The 16,875-nt window shown below is 47.4% G+C and overlaps 1 protein-coding gene across 1 annotated transcript in view; it reads left to right on the top strand.

The window, feature by feature from the left end:
• The window catches only part of LOC118006722 (rod cGMP-specific 3',5'-cyclic phosphodiesterase subunit alpha), a 57,123-nt gene that overhangs the window by 32,692 nt on the left and 7,556 nt on the right, over nucleotides 1–16,875 (top strand). The window contains exons 11-17 of the mRNA XM_034999478.1: nucleotides 1,803–1,868; nucleotides 2,064–2,210; nucleotides 3,090–3,197; nucleotides 4,854–4,963; nucleotides 6,451–6,538; nucleotides 6,726–6,826; nucleotides 7,235–7,342. Coding sequence (XP_034855369.1) covers nucleotides 1,803–1,868; nucleotides 2,064–2,210; nucleotides 3,090–3,197; nucleotides 4,854–4,963; nucleotides 6,451–6,538; nucleotides 6,726–6,826; nucleotides 7,235–7,342 — 728 coding nt within the window. The remainder of the gene's footprint in view (nucleotides 1–1,802; nucleotides 1,869–2,063; nucleotides 2,211–3,089; nucleotides 3,198–4,853; nucleotides 4,964–6,450; nucleotides 6,539–6,725; nucleotides 6,827–7,234; nucleotides 7,343–16,875) is intronic.

Here is a 16,875-nt window from a genome sequence, read left to right as displayed (position 1 = left end):
TACGTGGCCAGAGCAATACTCAAGCTCCGTGAAGGCAGAGACGAGTGGGCTGGCCTTGCACAGGGATGTCCCGGGCCCCTCACATTCAACGGATGGATGGATGGCTCCACGAATACCAGCGACTCATACATAATGGCTGATCTGTGTGGCTTGACAACAGCTGTCCTTTGCATGCCACCTCAGTCTTAGGGCCAGATCTTGGCTTAACAGCTCTGGAAACTCCATTTTTCACTGTGCTGAGGGCTGACTTGGTAGTACAGATGGAGTCACCCAACCACAGCACCTACTCTGAGAGGAAGCTCTCTCTGACAGCCCGATGGACAATGGTCAGTTTCTCAGAGACTCCCTCCATGGGGCCAGCTCACTCAGAAACCCAATCAGATCACAGAGGAGTTTGGTGAGCAAGGAAGTATGACAGAAGGAGTTAGATGTTAGTAGGGAGTCCTCACATAGTTTCATCACTTTACAGTTTATAAGGCAATTTCACACTTAGTGTATTGTTTGATGCTCACAACCGCACACTAAGGTGGGCAGGGTGTTTCTATCCCTGTTGCAGATATGAAGAAACTGAGGTCCAGAAGGGGGAAGTACCTTGTCCCCTAATCACCCAGCTCATTAAATAGTTCTCGTTTAAACTTTATCAGGATAATGAGCAAATTCTCTACTATTCTTATGAACAGGGCCTGCCTCATGGGGTAGTGAGCACCCTGTCAAGAGAGGTATCCAAGTAGAGGCTGGGTGATCATTTATCAGGGATGCTACAGAGGAGAGTCCTACCTGGGGTAGGAAACTGGATGAGGTACTTTGAAAGATATATGGTGATTAGTGACTCATCATTCCTGGAATTTTGTTCTCAAAGAGATCATGATCTTAGAAGTCAATTGAGTTAGCCAAATGGCATTGGATAAGATGTCCAGCTAAGCTCCCAGGACCCTGCTTATAGATCTCACAAGTTGAAACAATACAGGCCAATGTTTTCAGAAGTGATTTCTTAAGCTCGGAAGATATCACAACAAATTTGATCATTTCATCCCAATCACTGATAAATTCAAAGGAGAAATCATCTAGTTTGGATGAACTGACTCATGGTTTGCTTGTCTCAGTCCATGATTTCAGCCAAGTGATGGATATGTGGGCCCTCTGGCAGCATAGCCTCAGGGAACCAGTGAAAAGTGAACAGATTATGCTCTGGGTCAAGAAATCAGAAGCAAGAAACTGGGTCCAGGTCCCCCCTCCTCTGGCACATGCATGGTACAATAGGCCCAGGGAAGGAAGAAACTTGCCCCAAGTCACACAGTAAGTGAGAGGAAGAGCCAGGACCATGAGCAAGACCTTCTGACTCCAGTCAGTAATAGAAACAATAAGAATATCAGCAATATTATTTAATTCTAGTGTTTGCTATGTGCCAAGAACTGCACTGAGGGACTTACGTGCATTATTTCATCTAGCTGTATACATGTTTTTTCAAAATGACTTGGCATAAATCTAATCTTAATTCACCAGTTAAGTACTTTTATTATCCCCATTTTACAGGTGAGAAAATGGAGGATCGAAGGCATTAAGCAGCTCTGCTAGTAAGTGGCAAAGCTGAACTTGCAGGCAGGTCCCCACAGCCGGAAGCCCAGGACTTTTATTTTGCCCATCAATGAATGGTGAAGGGCAGCCTCTCTGAGTTGGTGGCCCCCGCTGCAAGCACTTTGGAGGAAGGAGGAGAATGGAAATGGAAAAGTGGAGCCATATTCAGACCTCAGATATAGTAACCGATTTTTTTTCTCTCTCTCTGCTATTTTGGGCACTGGCAGAAAACCAGAGAGGTGTACGGGAAGGAGCCTTGGGAATGCGAGGAAGAGGAACTCGCTGAGATCCTGGTGAGCAGGGCAGAACCTCGCAGGCTGTGCCCTGAGCGTGCGCAGGGCAGGGGGCTGCCTCGCAAAGCATGCCCCTTGCCCACCCTGCTCTGATCCTCCAGGCAGACCTGGGATGGGGCCAGGGCTGGGGGCTGCCGGGGGAGGGGCCCACGAACCTTCAGGTGCCCCAACCCCTGGACGCCCCTCCTTACACAGCAAGGAGAGCTGCCAGATGCAGAGAAGTTCGAGATCAATAAGTTCCACTTCAGCGACTTGCCCCTCACGGAACTGGAGCTGGTGAAATGCGGGATACAGATGTACTATGAGCTCAAAGTGGTGGACAAATTTCACATTCCTCAGGAGGTAAGGTCAAAATAAACCTCTTCCGATTCCTTTTTTCTTCTTGCTTTTTTTTTTTTTTTTAAACTCAATCTGTAAACAGTGCACCTTCAGCTTTGAGGCTATAAAGCATTAGTCATGTTGCACAGGTGAGTCATTTATCAGGAAAGAGACACCCAGTTCCTCTGAACTGTAGTGTTCTGGGCGCGCTGGATTCTCAAGGTGGCTTGTGAGGCACTGAGTTCCCAAGGCATGATTGGGAACTAATAGTGAAACAAGGGTGGGAATTGTGGGTCAGTTTAGACAGGCCTTTTCCCCTGCAGGATTCCTTACAGCCTACTGTGAATCTAGGGGCCTGGGGACGGACGACGGGGAAGGGGGGGCTGGGGTGGGGGTGGGGGTTAAGCTCAGAATTTCCCAGACTTGTTTGATTCAAGCAGCGGTTCTCCAAGTGCTGCCCCAAACCTCAACAGCACTACCTGAGAATGTATCAGAAGCACAAAGTCTCCGTTGTGCACGCGCGCGCGCACACACACACACGCATTCTCCTAGCTCTAATGAATCAGAAAGTGTGTGTTTTAACAAGCCCTCCGGGTGGTTCTGATGGGCACTCACGTTGGAGAACCACTGACTTAAAGACCCCTTTGGTTTTCCTCCCCGGTAGCTCTCCGGGACCCAGTTTGGGAAACCCCGATGACGCTCCGTTAGCGGGGTTAGTGGAGGGTCTCACACGCACCTGGTTTCCCAACAACGTCCATTTTGCTCGTATTTAGCCGTTTGCAAAGTACTCTGCCAGCGTCCCCGCAGCTGTTGCTCGCCCGCTCGGCCCCGGGTCGGGGGTCGGGGGGCGGGGGTCGGGGGGGCAGGGCCTCCCAGGCCTCACTCCCGCGCCCGTGTTCGCAGGCCCTGGTGCGGTTCATGTACTCGCTGAGCAAGGGCTACCGCAGGATCACCTACCACAACTGGCGGCACGGCTTCAACGTGGGACAGACCATGTTCTCCTTGCTGGTGGTACGGCGGGAGACGGCGGCGGACGGCGGCGGGCGCTTCCGGCCCCACCGGATGACCTCCCCCCAGCGCCCGGAAGTAGCCCCTTTGCTCTCGCTTCGGTGCTTTAAAAAAAAAAAAATGGCGCGAGAGGAGCACACGCTTAGCCTACGTGACTTCCGGGCAGAGAGAGTTGTATAAAATAAAAAGTGAAGGAAAGGGCAGGCTGCCCGCAACGCCAGTGCGGTTATTTAGAGATAACCATGGCAGAGCTCCTCACAAATCCTCTTCTAGAAGCATCGAGACCTATTTTTACACACGCAGACACACAGAGTGTCTGTTTGTTTATATCCAACTGAATAGTTATATCCTAGAACATGTTTCTTCATTTGAAAAACTATACCAATCACGTTCTCCATATATTTAATTTTTTATTGTGGTTAAATATACATCACAGAAGACTCCCTGTTTTAACCGTTTTCAGGTGTATGGTTCAGTCAGGGGTATTAAGTACGTTGTTCACCATGTTGTGCCACCATCACGGTTATCCGCCCCTAGAACTTTTTCATCTTCCCCAATAGAAACTCTGTCCCCATCAAACAACAATTCCCCTTTTCCCTCTGTCCAGCCCTGGTGACCACTTTCCCCTTTCTGTCTCTATGAATTTGACTACCCTAAGTACCGCATGTACCCTAAGTACCTCGGACAGTATCAGCCCTCCTGCGTCTGACTTCTTTCACTCAGCATGATGCTTTCGAGGCTTATCCATGATACCATGTTATGGCCGCATAGTATTCTGCATTGTTCGAATACACCAGGATATCTTTGCCAAGCCCCCTACTGTTAGACACAGGGCTCGTTGTCGACCTTTCGCTGTTACAAACACTGCCACGGTGTCCTTGGATGGATATACCTATGTGTATTTGTGTCAGTCTTTTCGGCTCAGAGAGTTCAGAGATTCATATTTCATGTAAAATGTTTCCCATCCAGATTATGATGCAAGTCTCTGGCCTTGTCCAGCCCCCCTCCTCCTCAGGTCTTCCCTCATGGCTGGAATGGTGGGGCCGGATAGGCACTAGGGCCTCAAGGCAGGAATTCTGGCCAGGCCACCACAGAAGATGACAGTGACACCGCTGAGACTTGATTTATTTCTTAGAGTCACAGAGTCAGCATCACCTCTCCAGAGCTCTTCCCCAACCTGTTCTCCAACGCCCAGCATAAACTAGAAGTATTTGAAGGAGGCTCAGGGAAAGATTCTTCTGGGCTGTGCTTAAACCAGTGGAGGGTCTGTTTTGCCAGTCTGGGCATGTTCAAAAGCCCTCCAGATCCTAAAACCTGACAGCTGCAATTTCTCAACCATCTGTCTAGTCCAGTGCACCCTACCTCCAGTAGGCAGATTGGGATACTGAGGCCCGGAGGGAGACTGGACCAGTTAAGATCGCTCAGAACTAGGGTGACCAACCATCCCCGTTTGCCTGGGACTGTTCCACTTCTAGTATGGCAAGTCCCATACCCTTGAAAAAACCCCCAGTCCCAGACAAACATCTGGTCAAACTATTGTGCCAGGGACAGAGCCAAGGTCAGCCCTGTGTTCCCAAGCCCCAGGCCTCCCCCTCACATCTGCTCTGCTTCCAACCCCTGTAAGGAAGGAATGAGTGGCACCTCTGATTGCTCTTCCAGACTGGAAAGCTGAAGCGATACTTCACGGACCTGGAGGCCTTGGCCATGGTCACCGCTGCCTTTTGCCATGACATTGACCACAGAGGCACCAACAACCTCTACCAGATGAAGTGAGTCGGCCCTCACTGTCCCCCTTCTCTGCCTCCCGTTCCCAGGATTCATTACCCAGATCTGAAAGGCTCTCAGGCAGATTCACTGGCCAAGGGAAAGTCCCACGGTCCACAGCTTCTTACTTCCTCCTGCCCTGTGGGTCTGGGTAAACTCCAGTGACAGACAGAATAATGACCCCCAAATATGTCCATGGCACCATGCCTGGAACCTGGGAATATGTTGCCTTATATTCAAAAGGGACTTCAAAGATGTGATTAAAGATCTTGAAATATAGGGATTATCCTGGGTTATCCAAGTGGGCCCCATGTAGTTAGAAGTGTCCTTCTAAGAGGGAGGCAAGAGGTTAGAGAGGAGAGAGGATACCGCACTATTGGCTCTGAAGATGAAGGATGGGCTACAAGCCAAGGAAGATAGGTGGCCTCTAGAAGCTAGGAGGCAAGGGAACAGATTGTCCCCTAGAGCCTCCAGAAGGAAAGCAGCTCTGTGGACCCATTTTAGACTCTGAACTCCAGAGCTATAAGATAATAAATCTTTACTGTTTTAAGCTATTAAGTTCGTGGTAATTTGCTATCACAGCAATATATGAAACTCCCTCCCTCTCTGCCTTCCTACCTGCTGAATGAATTTAAGCCAAATGTTAGTAACTGACACTGGCTCACTCATTCACCTTGTATTTGTAATGCTCCTAATATAAGTGTGGTAGGTCCTGTGCTAGACAAAGGAGGTACCATGGTAGCAGACACAGTCCCTGTCCTCACACAGCTTACATTCCAGACAGCCTCTGAAACATGGTCCTTGCACCATGGTCTTGGCGGACCTTCATAACCACCTTGTAGGCTGGGTAGATCAGGGACTAGTGTTATACTCATATTATGGAGGAGGAAACTGAGGCTCTGCCCAGGGCCCACAGCCTGTAAGTCATAAACAAGCCCTAGAACATGCTGCTCTGAGGCTAGAGGTCGTGTTTACACTTTATCTTATGGGAAGCTGAATACTGAGCTCAGTGCTTGGCACACAGTAAGTGCTCAACAAATATATATTGAATAAAGACATGAATAAACACACCACTTGTGGGAATTCCTAGCTTCTCCTGAGACTCAAGTATTTCATCAAGGCCTTGTGATCCTTAAAGTATGGCCCAGGGCCAATGTCCATGAATGAGTACAGAGAACCCAGAAATCTCTAAAATTGCCTGTGGCGTTGTATGTGTGTGTGCCTTTGGGGCACACGCTATTCAACGGCCTCTCTAAGGAGTCCATGAGCCCAGAGAGGCTCGGAATCAGCTGTGGAGAAAGCTAAAGCCTGAGATTCAGGAGACCTGATGTCTAGTCTTCTTTCCCACTATCTCACCGTGTGACAAGCTCCTTCTCAGTGCTGGCCGTCAGCCTCTCTGCCTGCAGAATTAGGAGGGGGCAGGACTGGATGACGTCTTTAACCTTCCTCTTGGCCATTCCATACTGATTGTGTGTGTGTGTCTCCCATTCAGATCCCAGAACCCACTGGCCAAGCTCCATGGGTCCTCCATCTTGGAAAGACACCACTTGGAGTTCGGCAAAACATTGCTGAGAGATGAGGTAGGATGGGTGGAGGGCCCTCTGCATTGCCTGCCGGGAGCCCCCATCTCACAAGAAGCCTGAGTGTGGCCGGGCAGCACTCTTCCCATCGGCCTGGGCTGCCTCTCCCACCATAGGGGGTCACCATCAGTAGCTGACTATCCTGCCAGCATCACTTCTCACATCTCTTCTACGGTTTTCTCTTCAGAGCCTGAATATCTTCCAAAATCTCAATCGCAGACAGCATGAGCATGCAATCCACATGATGGATATAGCAATCATTGCCACAGACCTCGCCCTGTATTTCAAGTTGGTATTTCTTTTCATTTTAAGAACAAGAATAACCATAACAATGACTATAATAATAAACACCATAGATCCAATCGATTTAATATGTTCTGTGTGCCAGGCACAGCTCTTGTGCTATGAAACAGTAACTCTCACTGCAATCCTGGGAGTTAGATATTCTCACTCCCATTGTATCCATGAGACGCTGAAATCCAGGGGGAAAATTGGCTAAGTAAGATCCAGGTAATACATTGGTGACAGAGTCTAGGTGAGAACCTAGGTCTTCACTCCTGGGCCTGGGTTCTTTCCACCTTGTTTTGTTAATTATGTTGTTTTCAGAAGCCTCTGTCTGAAACAGCCAATGTTAGAAGCCCCGGGGTTTGCCTTATTCTAAGACGAGCTCCTTTAACGAACTGGTGTGTTTTGCAGGAAGAGGACGATGTTCCAAAAGATCGTGGATCAGTCTAAGACCTATGAAACCCAACAGGAGTGGACGCAGTACATGATGCTGGAGCAGACACGAAAGGAAATCGTTATGTGAGTAAGACAGGGCTTAACCCCTGATTTCCCTAAGCCGGGGGTCCCTGAGGTGAGATGCTGCGCTGACAGGCCTTGCCGTCCTCAAGGGAGCCCTGGGACACTTGCCATTTTAGAGGCTGCCAACATCTGAAAACAATGAAGTTATGCCCAAACGGAATTGCAGAAACTATGGTATATGTTTAATTTTTATTTTAACACTAAAACGTAAGATAATATTGTTTTATTTCTCTGGATACAAAAAGCACTGTACTTGAAGTATTTCTATCATAAGATTCAGAATTTGGGTGGTAACGTGATATGACTTTAAAGGTTTTGATAAAACACAAAGCATTACACCAGTTATGATTTGAGTGATACCTATGTGTTACTCAAAATATGTAGGCTTAATTTTTTTTAGCATTCCTTTATATGTGGCAATGTCCTACAATATAGCTCTGCTATTCACAAATCAGGTACATGATTTATATTAAATTTCTAGTGCCTTGCTGGCATGAGGTCTGGTAATGGGACTCACATTTGAGGTTTTTTGTTTTTTTTTTTAAAGATTTTATTTATTTATTCATGAGAGAGAGAGAGAGAGGCAGAGGCAGAGGGAGAAGCAGGCTCCCTGCGGAACAAGGAGCCCGATGCGGGACTCGATCCCAGGACCCTGGGATCATGACCTGAGCTGAAGGCAGACGCTTAACTGACTGAGCCACCCAGGCGTCCCTCACACTTGAGTTTTTAATGAATATGTTCTTCCAGTTGCCTCCGTGTGATTCATCTCAAATGATGATGGGGTGAGAAGTGTAAATTTGAGGCCTTTTGTGACTGGGTGGCCCAAGCCAAATGGTCTCCTGGCTCCCCTGCGATGAGTCCTAGGTATCGACGGTCAGGGAAGAGAAGACTTGACCCCATTCCCAAGGAAGTTATCAGGTTTTATCTCCAGATGCTTCTGTGGAGATGAGGTGTGATTAAACCACAAATGTTGCAAGTCTCTGCAACAGAGAAGAGGTGGCTGCCGGGACAGGCTCCAGGAAGAGGGGCAAATGGCAAGCTGCCCTTCCCTCAGCCTTGCGGTTGTCCAACCAAGCAGACCCCCTGATCTTGAGGAGCTGTGCGACCTGCCCCCACTGAGCAAGGGGGCGCACTCAGGCTATGGCTGTTCCCAAGAGCACCAGGCGCTGCCTGACTGGACATTTCAAAATGGAGCAGCGGAAAAATCGAACAAGTGAGAAGCACACCCTGTTCTTGGATAAGGGCACTCAGTATTAAATGTTGTCTATTCTCCCTAATTAATGATTCATTTAAGGTGAGTCCAAGGAAAACATCAACTTTATTTCGGGGATCATTAGGAAGCAATGCCAAAATTCTTATGAGGAATACGTAAGCAAGAATAGCCGAAAATTCTGAAATACAAGAGTAATGGTAGGAAGAGCAGAACTAAAGGCAGTTTAGTCCTAGACATGAATAGGACAGGTCAATGGGGGCAGCTCGAAAGACTATGCCTGTGTTAAAAGTGGATTTTGTAGGCACCTGGCTAGCTCAGTCGGAAGAGCATGCAACTTTTGATCTCGGGGCTGTGTGTTTGGCCCCCGTGGGGTGTAGAGATATAAATAAAACTTTTTTAAAAAAGTGCATTTTATACCAGTGAAGAAAGGGATAAGTGCATAAATGATGTTGGGACCGTGAGGTAGTCTGATGGGTTTTTTTTCCTCCATTTCTTGGTGGACCCAGACTGGGTGTCCTACAAATTTAACCCCATTCTGACACTGTCTATATGGAGATAGCATTAGAACGCACAGGTTAAGGGCTAGTCCCACAAGACTGCCACACTGCAGACACCAAATGCAAGTCAAGGTTGCTACTTCTGCTTCTGACCACCTGGCTATAAATTGGAGGTTTCCACAACCCCATCCTTGGGTTCTATTAATTTGCTAGAGCGGCTCACAGAACTCAGAGAAACAGTCCCTAGTATCTACCAGTTTATTATAAAGGATGCAGAAGAACAGCCCAATAAAGAGATACGTAGAGCGAGGTTCAGAAGGGTCACTAGCATGGGAGCATCTGTCCCTGTGGAACTGGGGTGCTCCACCTTCCCTGCAAGTGGGTGCTCCACTAACCTGGAAGCTCATCAAATCGCCATTGTTTGAGCATTACAGAGCTTAATCTACAGTTTCCCCCACCCACACCCTTTCACAGAGGTTGATGGGTGGGGCTGAAAGTTCCAGCCCTCAATTTCCTTGGATTTTCTGGTGTCCAGTCCCACCCTGAGCCTTTCTAGGGACCCCACACTAAATCATGGTCATTAGCCTAAACCCATAGTGGGCTTTCTAGGAAGGATACTGCTGTCACTCAGGAAATTCCAAGGGTTTGAGAAGCTTTGTTCCAGGAACCAGAAACAAAGACCAATGATATTTTGTATGATACCATAGGTGATCACAAAGCCAGGTCGCTATCTTACTCCTATAGCAAAATAAGTTCCAGATGAATCAAGGATCTTAAAATAATGAGAAAACAAACCAAAAAAAAGGAAGAGAGGGAAAAAGGCATAGTAGAATTAAAAAGAATAAATTCAGAGGGAGCTTTTCTAAGTGTGACATAAAATTCAAAAGTCATAAATAGATTGATAAATTTAACTACATAAAAATTAGGGATTTCTGCACAACACATGTAAGAATGCATAGCTAAAGTCAGAAAGCAGGTGATAAGCTGGGAAATGTATCCAACAGAACTTTTGACAGAAAAAGAGCCCATTTCTTTAGTAAATAAAGTGTTAATACAATTCAAGAAAAAGACTAATCCAATAGAAAAATGGGCAAAAGGCTCATTTCCCAGACATTTCCCAGAAGAGGAATTACAGAGGGAAGCAAACATATGAAAAGACGATGACCTGACTCACAATCAGAGAAATGCAAAATAAAACCACAGCGAGATAGAATTTTTTCACCCCTCCAATCAGCCAAGATGAAAACGTTTGCAAGCACACGGTGCTGGGCAGAGTGAGGGGCAGCGGTAATCTAATCGCATCCACTGCAGCAGGAGGGTCAATAGACACAGCCTCTGTGGGCAGTGGTTCGGGTCCAACTGTAAATGCCCATCCTCTGACCCAGCAATCCCACGGGCAGGATTCGCCCTCCAGCTACTGTCCCCAACGTGTGCCAACCAGGTACAACTGTATCCACCACTAGTTGACGCAGCCTTATTTGTAATCGCCAAACAGACTGAAAACCAGTATCCACTGATTGGGGAACGGGTCAGCTACGTCACAGGACGTTCATACAACAGGATGTGAGGCAGGCTTTCCAGAGAATGATAGGGAGGATTTCCCAGATACGATGTTTAATTTAAAAAAAAGAAAGAAAGAAAGAAAAAAGGGCAGAGGCAGGACTTCAATCCCTGCAAAAGCCAAGGGAGTTTTAACTGGAAGTCTTCAAACTGAGGTACACATACCCCTCGCACCCCCACTCCCAGCCCAGGAGGTGAAGCATCGTCAGTCTCCTTACTCTTCTCCCTCATTACAAAATAAAGTCTTACTCAGGCCTTCCCTCTGTCTCTCTTTCTCTCCCTCTCTCTCTCTCTCTCTCTCTCTATATATATATATAAAAGGCATAACAAAGCATTAGAGAAAGAGAATTCTGTCCTGGATTGTACAGTGGGGCAACAGGAGCTAAGGCATTTTTTATTTAACAATCTTACTTCCTTCAGAGAATGTACCATTGTCCAGGGATGCCCACCTGATATCAGGGCAAAGGGGCATCAAAGTAAGTACTGAGAGTAGCAACACACATTTAATCTGTGCCATTTTCTATCATCTATCTATCTATCTATCTATCTATCTATCTATCTATCTATCTATCTATCTATCTGGCTACCATGTATCTGTTCTACCTACATACCAATCTATCTACCCGCGTCTACCTTTCTTAGAACTGAGAATAAAAAAATAAGATGGATGACACTGGAATATATTCTAACATGCTTATTTGAATTGGAAAATAAAATTGGATTCTTTCTGACAAAAACATGTCTGATCTGCTTGCTTTACTGGACAGTAACAGACAGGCATTTCCAATTATGTTACATGGCAAACATTTCCATAAATTAAACAAGTCAAATCTGCAGCTGCAGAGTTTTGATGAAAAGTTAAAACTTGTTAGAGGATGAAAGCACTTTATAAAAAATATAACACTGGAAGATATGTTTAAATTAGTAATGTCTTAACTGACCTCACCCATTCTGAGGATCTTGGCTTAAACCAGAATGCCACAGAGAAAGTGTCCAGGGTGTAATTAATAGTCATATTAGAAGCCTTGGTGAAATCTTTATGGTATGCTTCCAGAAAATTGAGGAAGTGAGTGATTCAAAGGTTTGCTTAAACAAAATTGAAGGAGAACCTAATGGAATTGTCAGCTGATAAATCATTCAGAAGAATGATCGCAGTATACTTTTTAACAGTTAATTTGGAAGAATTGAGTGACATTGCTGTAACAAAACTTCCATTCCCAAGGCTTCTAATTACTTGCATCTATAAAAAGAAAAAACTGGCATAAAACACATGCTAAACCTGTAAATCAGGTTTCTCAACCTTAAGGTTAGTGTTCATACTGCTGAAACCTGGGGACAGCTCTGCTGTGGAGAGCTGTCCTGTGCATTGTAGGATGTTTAATAGCATCCCTGGTCTCTCCCAAAAGACGCCAATAGCAGCCTCCTCTTTAGTTGTGACAATCAAAAATATCTCCAGACATTGCCAAATATCCCCTAGGGGCAAAATATAGTCCCTGACTGAAAACCACTGCTGTAAAGCAGTCTTGGGGTCCATCAATGACATATAATTAGACCTTCCCACGTGGGTAGAGTGTGGCTATTACACAGTGAAGGGCTTTGGCACCCACAGCCTGGGTTCAAGTCCCTGCTCTCTCACTTACTGCTTCGTGTGACCTTGAGCAGGTTAATTCACCTCTCCGTGCCTCAGTTTCCTCATCTGCTCAAAGAGCATGAAAGATCCTACCTCCTAATTCTACCTGATGGATTATCATGGGATTTGAGCTGGGGCATGGAGTGCTGTGTAGTATTGCTCACAGCACATAGTGGTGTTGGGAGCTTACTGGGCTTTAATAAGATGTGTTTGGTTTTGTGCCCAGTTCCCAGACACAGAGCTCCAAAACCCTTGGAATGTTCTGAGCGGTAGGAGTGATAGGAGTGTCTTTTGTTCTAATGAGGTGACTCTGGGTGGGTTCCTGGAAGGCTTCAGGATGGGGGCTGATCACCAGGAAGACCAAGCCATGATTGGAAGCTTGGAACTTTCAGCCCCACCCTCAATCTCTGTGCAGAACAGAGGGGCTGGAAACTGAGTTAGTCACCAATGGCCAGTGATTTAATCAGTCATGCTTACATAATCGAAATCTCTAAACAACAGAGTGCGAAGAGCTACTGGGCTCGTGAACACATCGAGGTGCTGGGAATGTGACACGTCTGAAGAGGGCGTGGAAACTCTGCATATGCCCCACTCCCACCCCATCCCTTCTCCTGTGCCTCTTGTCCATTAGCTATTCCTGAAGTGTATCCTGTAAGTAAAGCGTTTCCCTGAGTGTTGTGAGCTGTCCTAGCAAATTTTTGAATCCGAAGGCAATGTTTGTGGGAACCCCCGATTTTGTAGCCAAGTTGGACAAGAGTGTGGGTAACCGGAGGACCTGGTATTTGTGACTAATGTCTGAAGTGAGGGCAGTCTTGTGGGGACTGAGCCCTTAAGCCTGTGGAGTCTGACAGTTGGTGTCAGAATTGAATCGTAGGACACGAAGTTGGTGTCAGAATTGGTTGCTGTTAGGAAAACACGCAACACTCCCCTCCCCCGCCCCGTGCTTCGATGACCTTGGAGGGCTCCTGTCAGTGAGCCTCATCCAGTCTGAGGTCCACACCTAACCCCTTGACACAACCTAAACCAACCGGCCTTTTCTAGCTGCATAGCTAGTTCTTAGGTGACCCTACTTCAGGATGGTGACTTCAGGCTGAGGTGTGAAAGTAACTCTCGAAGGAGGGTGTGACTGCCCCTTCTTCACGAAAGCCCTCACGTCTCCACTTAATTTCCAGTTTCGCTCCTCACAGTCTGACCAGACCATGAGTTGGAGGGGCTTCGGGATCCTCCAGCGCTGGGGTGTGAGGCCTGCCACCTGTGTTTTACCACCCATGAGTGAAAATGCCTGTTCCATTTTTAAATGATTGGGTGGGAAATAATCAAAAAAAGATTTCCTGGGGCGCCTGGGTGGCTCAGTCGTTAGGCATCTGCCTTCGGCTCGGGTCATGATCCCAGGGTCCTGGGATCGAGCCCCCGCATCGGGCTCCCTGCTTGGTGGGCAGCCTGCTTCTCCCTCTCCCACTCCCCCTGCTTGTGTTCCCTCTCTCGCTGTGTCTCTCTCTGTCAAATAAATAAATAAGCTCTTAAAAAAAAAAAAAAGATTTCCTGACAAAAAGTATAAGAAGTTCACATTTCAATACCCATAAGTAACATTTTACTTTTCTACAGATGGTCACATTATGATTTTGGTGGGTCCTAGACACTTTTGCGTCTGTGGCTTCTTCCTCCATTAAAATAAATAAATAAATAAAATGGTATTTTATGATTGTGCTGGTATAAAGACAAATATAATGTGGGCTGAATTCACTCTTACATCTCCATCATTATTATATTACTTTTTTCTTCTGACTTGAAAATAAATTAAAATTCAAATATTGTCACAGGCCCCTAAAAGTATCCTGTGCCCTGGGCCCTCTGCCTTTACTTACCTCCGGCTGCTTTCACGTCACGATGCCAGAGTCGAGTAGTTGAAACAGAACCCACATGGTCCGCAAAACTGAAATTATTTACAGTCTGTGCCTTTATAGATTAAGTTTGCCAGCCCTGGCCTAGTGTTTTGCAAATGAGAGAGTGAGGACTTACCTAGTGTCACATGCGCATAACTGGAGCATCAGGAACCGGAAACCTTCACCCTCTCCCTCTCCTGCACACCCACAGCTTTCTCAGGCTTCCCTAGGCCCTCCCTGGCAGGCCACACCCTCCAGGCCCGGTGCAATTCCAGGAGTGTCTAAATGCCCTGCTGGGTGGGCTGGGATGCTTTCAGAGGCCAGCCAGGGGTCGGGGAGAAGCGCCACTGAGCCGAACAGCCTTGCAGAAGAGAGATCTGCCTTGACGATCGGCCAGGTGAGCAGGAGCTCAGCTTGCTTCCATCAGCAAGCCCTGCGCACCTGGGCGACCGTGGTTAACGTGATGAAGGTGATGATAAAGAAAATGAAGACAATGTGCGCACTCACAGGATCATCTTATGAGATGGTCACAGTAGCCCGTAGGACGCATGTATTACATCGAACCATATGAAATTGTTGACTTTTGATTGTTTTTGACCCACAAAGTCAGAATTTCATGATGCAATCTAATATGATTATCTCCTTTTACAAAGCAACAGACAGAGGCTCAAAGACATGAAGTCACTTGCCCTGACACAGCAAGTAAGGAGAAGAGCAGAGATCTAGTTGCTCTGATTCCAAAGCCCTGCCTGGAACTTTTTTTTTAAGATTTTATGTATGTATTGGAGAGAGAGAGAGACAGAGATAGCGAGGGAGAGCAGAAGCAGGAAGGAGAGGGAGAAGCAGGCAGAGGGAGAAGCTGAGTGCAGAGCCTTGGGATCATGACCTGAGCCGAAGGCAGATGCTTAACCAATTGAGCCACCCAGGTGCCCCCCCTGCATGGCATTTTATAGACTGTTCTCCATTTATTCCATGCCCTCCTCCTCTTGATGTCTCTTGCTTACCCAGAGGCTAAGGTTCACATGTCTCCACATACAAAGTCTTTGTGACTTTTGCTCTCTTCTGCCTGGTAAGCCCGTTGTCTTTTGCCCTCCCCCATGCCACCACCTCCCTCTTCCTGACTATGCACGTCTCATCTATCCCCACGCCCTGTTGAGTTTACTTCTTAAACGCCTTGCTTATCCGGACACTTGTCCCGGTCCTGCAATGGCTTCCTGGCTGGGCTCACTGCTGGTGTTCCTGTTCCCTCCACACTAAAGCCACGGTGACCCCGTAAAATGCAAATCTGATTGCTTCAGGCTTCTGTTCAAACTCTCCTTTGGAGGCTTTTCCTGTTGTTCTTGGCATGAAGATGGTCCCCCGGCACCGCCCCGGCTCTGCGGGCCTGCCCTGGCTGTCCCCTGGGCCTCGTCTTCCCCCCATTTCCTGCTGCTTCCTGAGCTCCTCCAACCTTCTAGCTCTTTGAATGTGCCAGGCTTCCTTCCACCAGGGCCTTTGCACTGGATGTTCTCTCTGCTGGGAATGTGTTTGCCCACCCACTCCTTTACCAAATGGACAGCTACACTGTCTCCAGACCTCACGTCCCGGTCACTTCGGTGAGGGAGCCCTCCCTGACGGTTCAGACCTGTTCTCCGAGTTCAGACCTGTTTTCCGAGAATCGAATTCTTTTCCCCCAGAGAATGTTTACACATTCACATCCATTAGTGTGGTAAATGCGTGACTCCCCAGTGCGTGGGTAAGCTCTCTGACAGCAGGGAGCCTGTGAACCAGCTCTTGCCTGTCGTCTGCATATGGGTACAGGGTGGATAGATGGAGGCTCCCTACAGTCCCTTCCTGGACAACCCTCTGCCCTGGGCCATCCTGCGTACTCTCCACTACATCTCTGCTTACTGTACCCTTTCTTGGAGAACTCCTATGCACCCCTCAGGACCCCGCTCCACTGTCATCTCTTGCATGCCCCCTGACCTGAGCTAGTTGCTCTCACCTTCGGATTTTTTTTTCCCCCCTTAAAACTTGTACTTCTTTCTGCCATCTCCCTTAGCATATTGTGATGACAACTTTTTGCTGTCTATTCTCTGAGTGCCTGTGAGCTCTCTGCCAGACTCTCTGGATGCCCAAGACCTAGCGTAGCACCTTGGCCCCACGGCACCTAAGGAGATGGTGCTGAAATGAATGCAGTGCCTTGTCTTTAGGGCACGAGGCTTTGGATTTGCTTTTCTGGGGCCCAGAAGTCCTCACTCTCCTGCTCCCCCATTCCCAGGCCCACAGACTCTGTCTGTAAAACACCGGGTGTGTTTCCCCAGCTGTGGGAGTCATTTTCACACCAACTCTCCCGCCAAGGAAAGTAAACATCCAGTGTTCTCCTGAAGCCACACCTACCCGTGGACTGAAAGTGTGGACACTGCCAGGTGACAGGAAGCCGGGGACTCCGATGTGCACGGCCAGACATTCATTTGCTTAGTTTATTTGAGGGTAGCAGGTCTGCGACACTTGAGAGGAAGCAGAGGCACATATTTTGAAGCTATTACAAAGCATGAAGGTGTTTCAAAAGAAATGTATGCAGTTCTGAAAGCTTATTTACTTAATCCTACGAACTTTCGAGGGCTAACTTGATGAGAGATAACTAAACCTGTTAGTGTTTCCTGAATAACTCTTTACTGAAGTGCAGTCGACACACAATGTTACATTGGTTTCAGGTGTCCACCATAGTGATTGGACCATTCTGTAGGTCATGCTGTGCTCCCCACAAG

The sequence above is a fragment of the Mirounga leonina genome, unplaced genomic scaffold, assembly GCF_011800145.1.
Source record: "Mirounga leonina isolate KUSES-001 unplaced genomic scaffold, KU_Mleo_1.0 Mir_99, whole genome shotgun sequence".
In the NCBI taxonomy this organism is placed as follows: Eukaryota; Metazoa; Chordata; class Mammalia; order Carnivora; family Phocidae; genus Mirounga; species Mirounga leonina.
The sequence above is the reverse complement of the archived record's forward strand: the minus strand, read 5'-3'. Positions and strand labels throughout refer to the sequence as shown.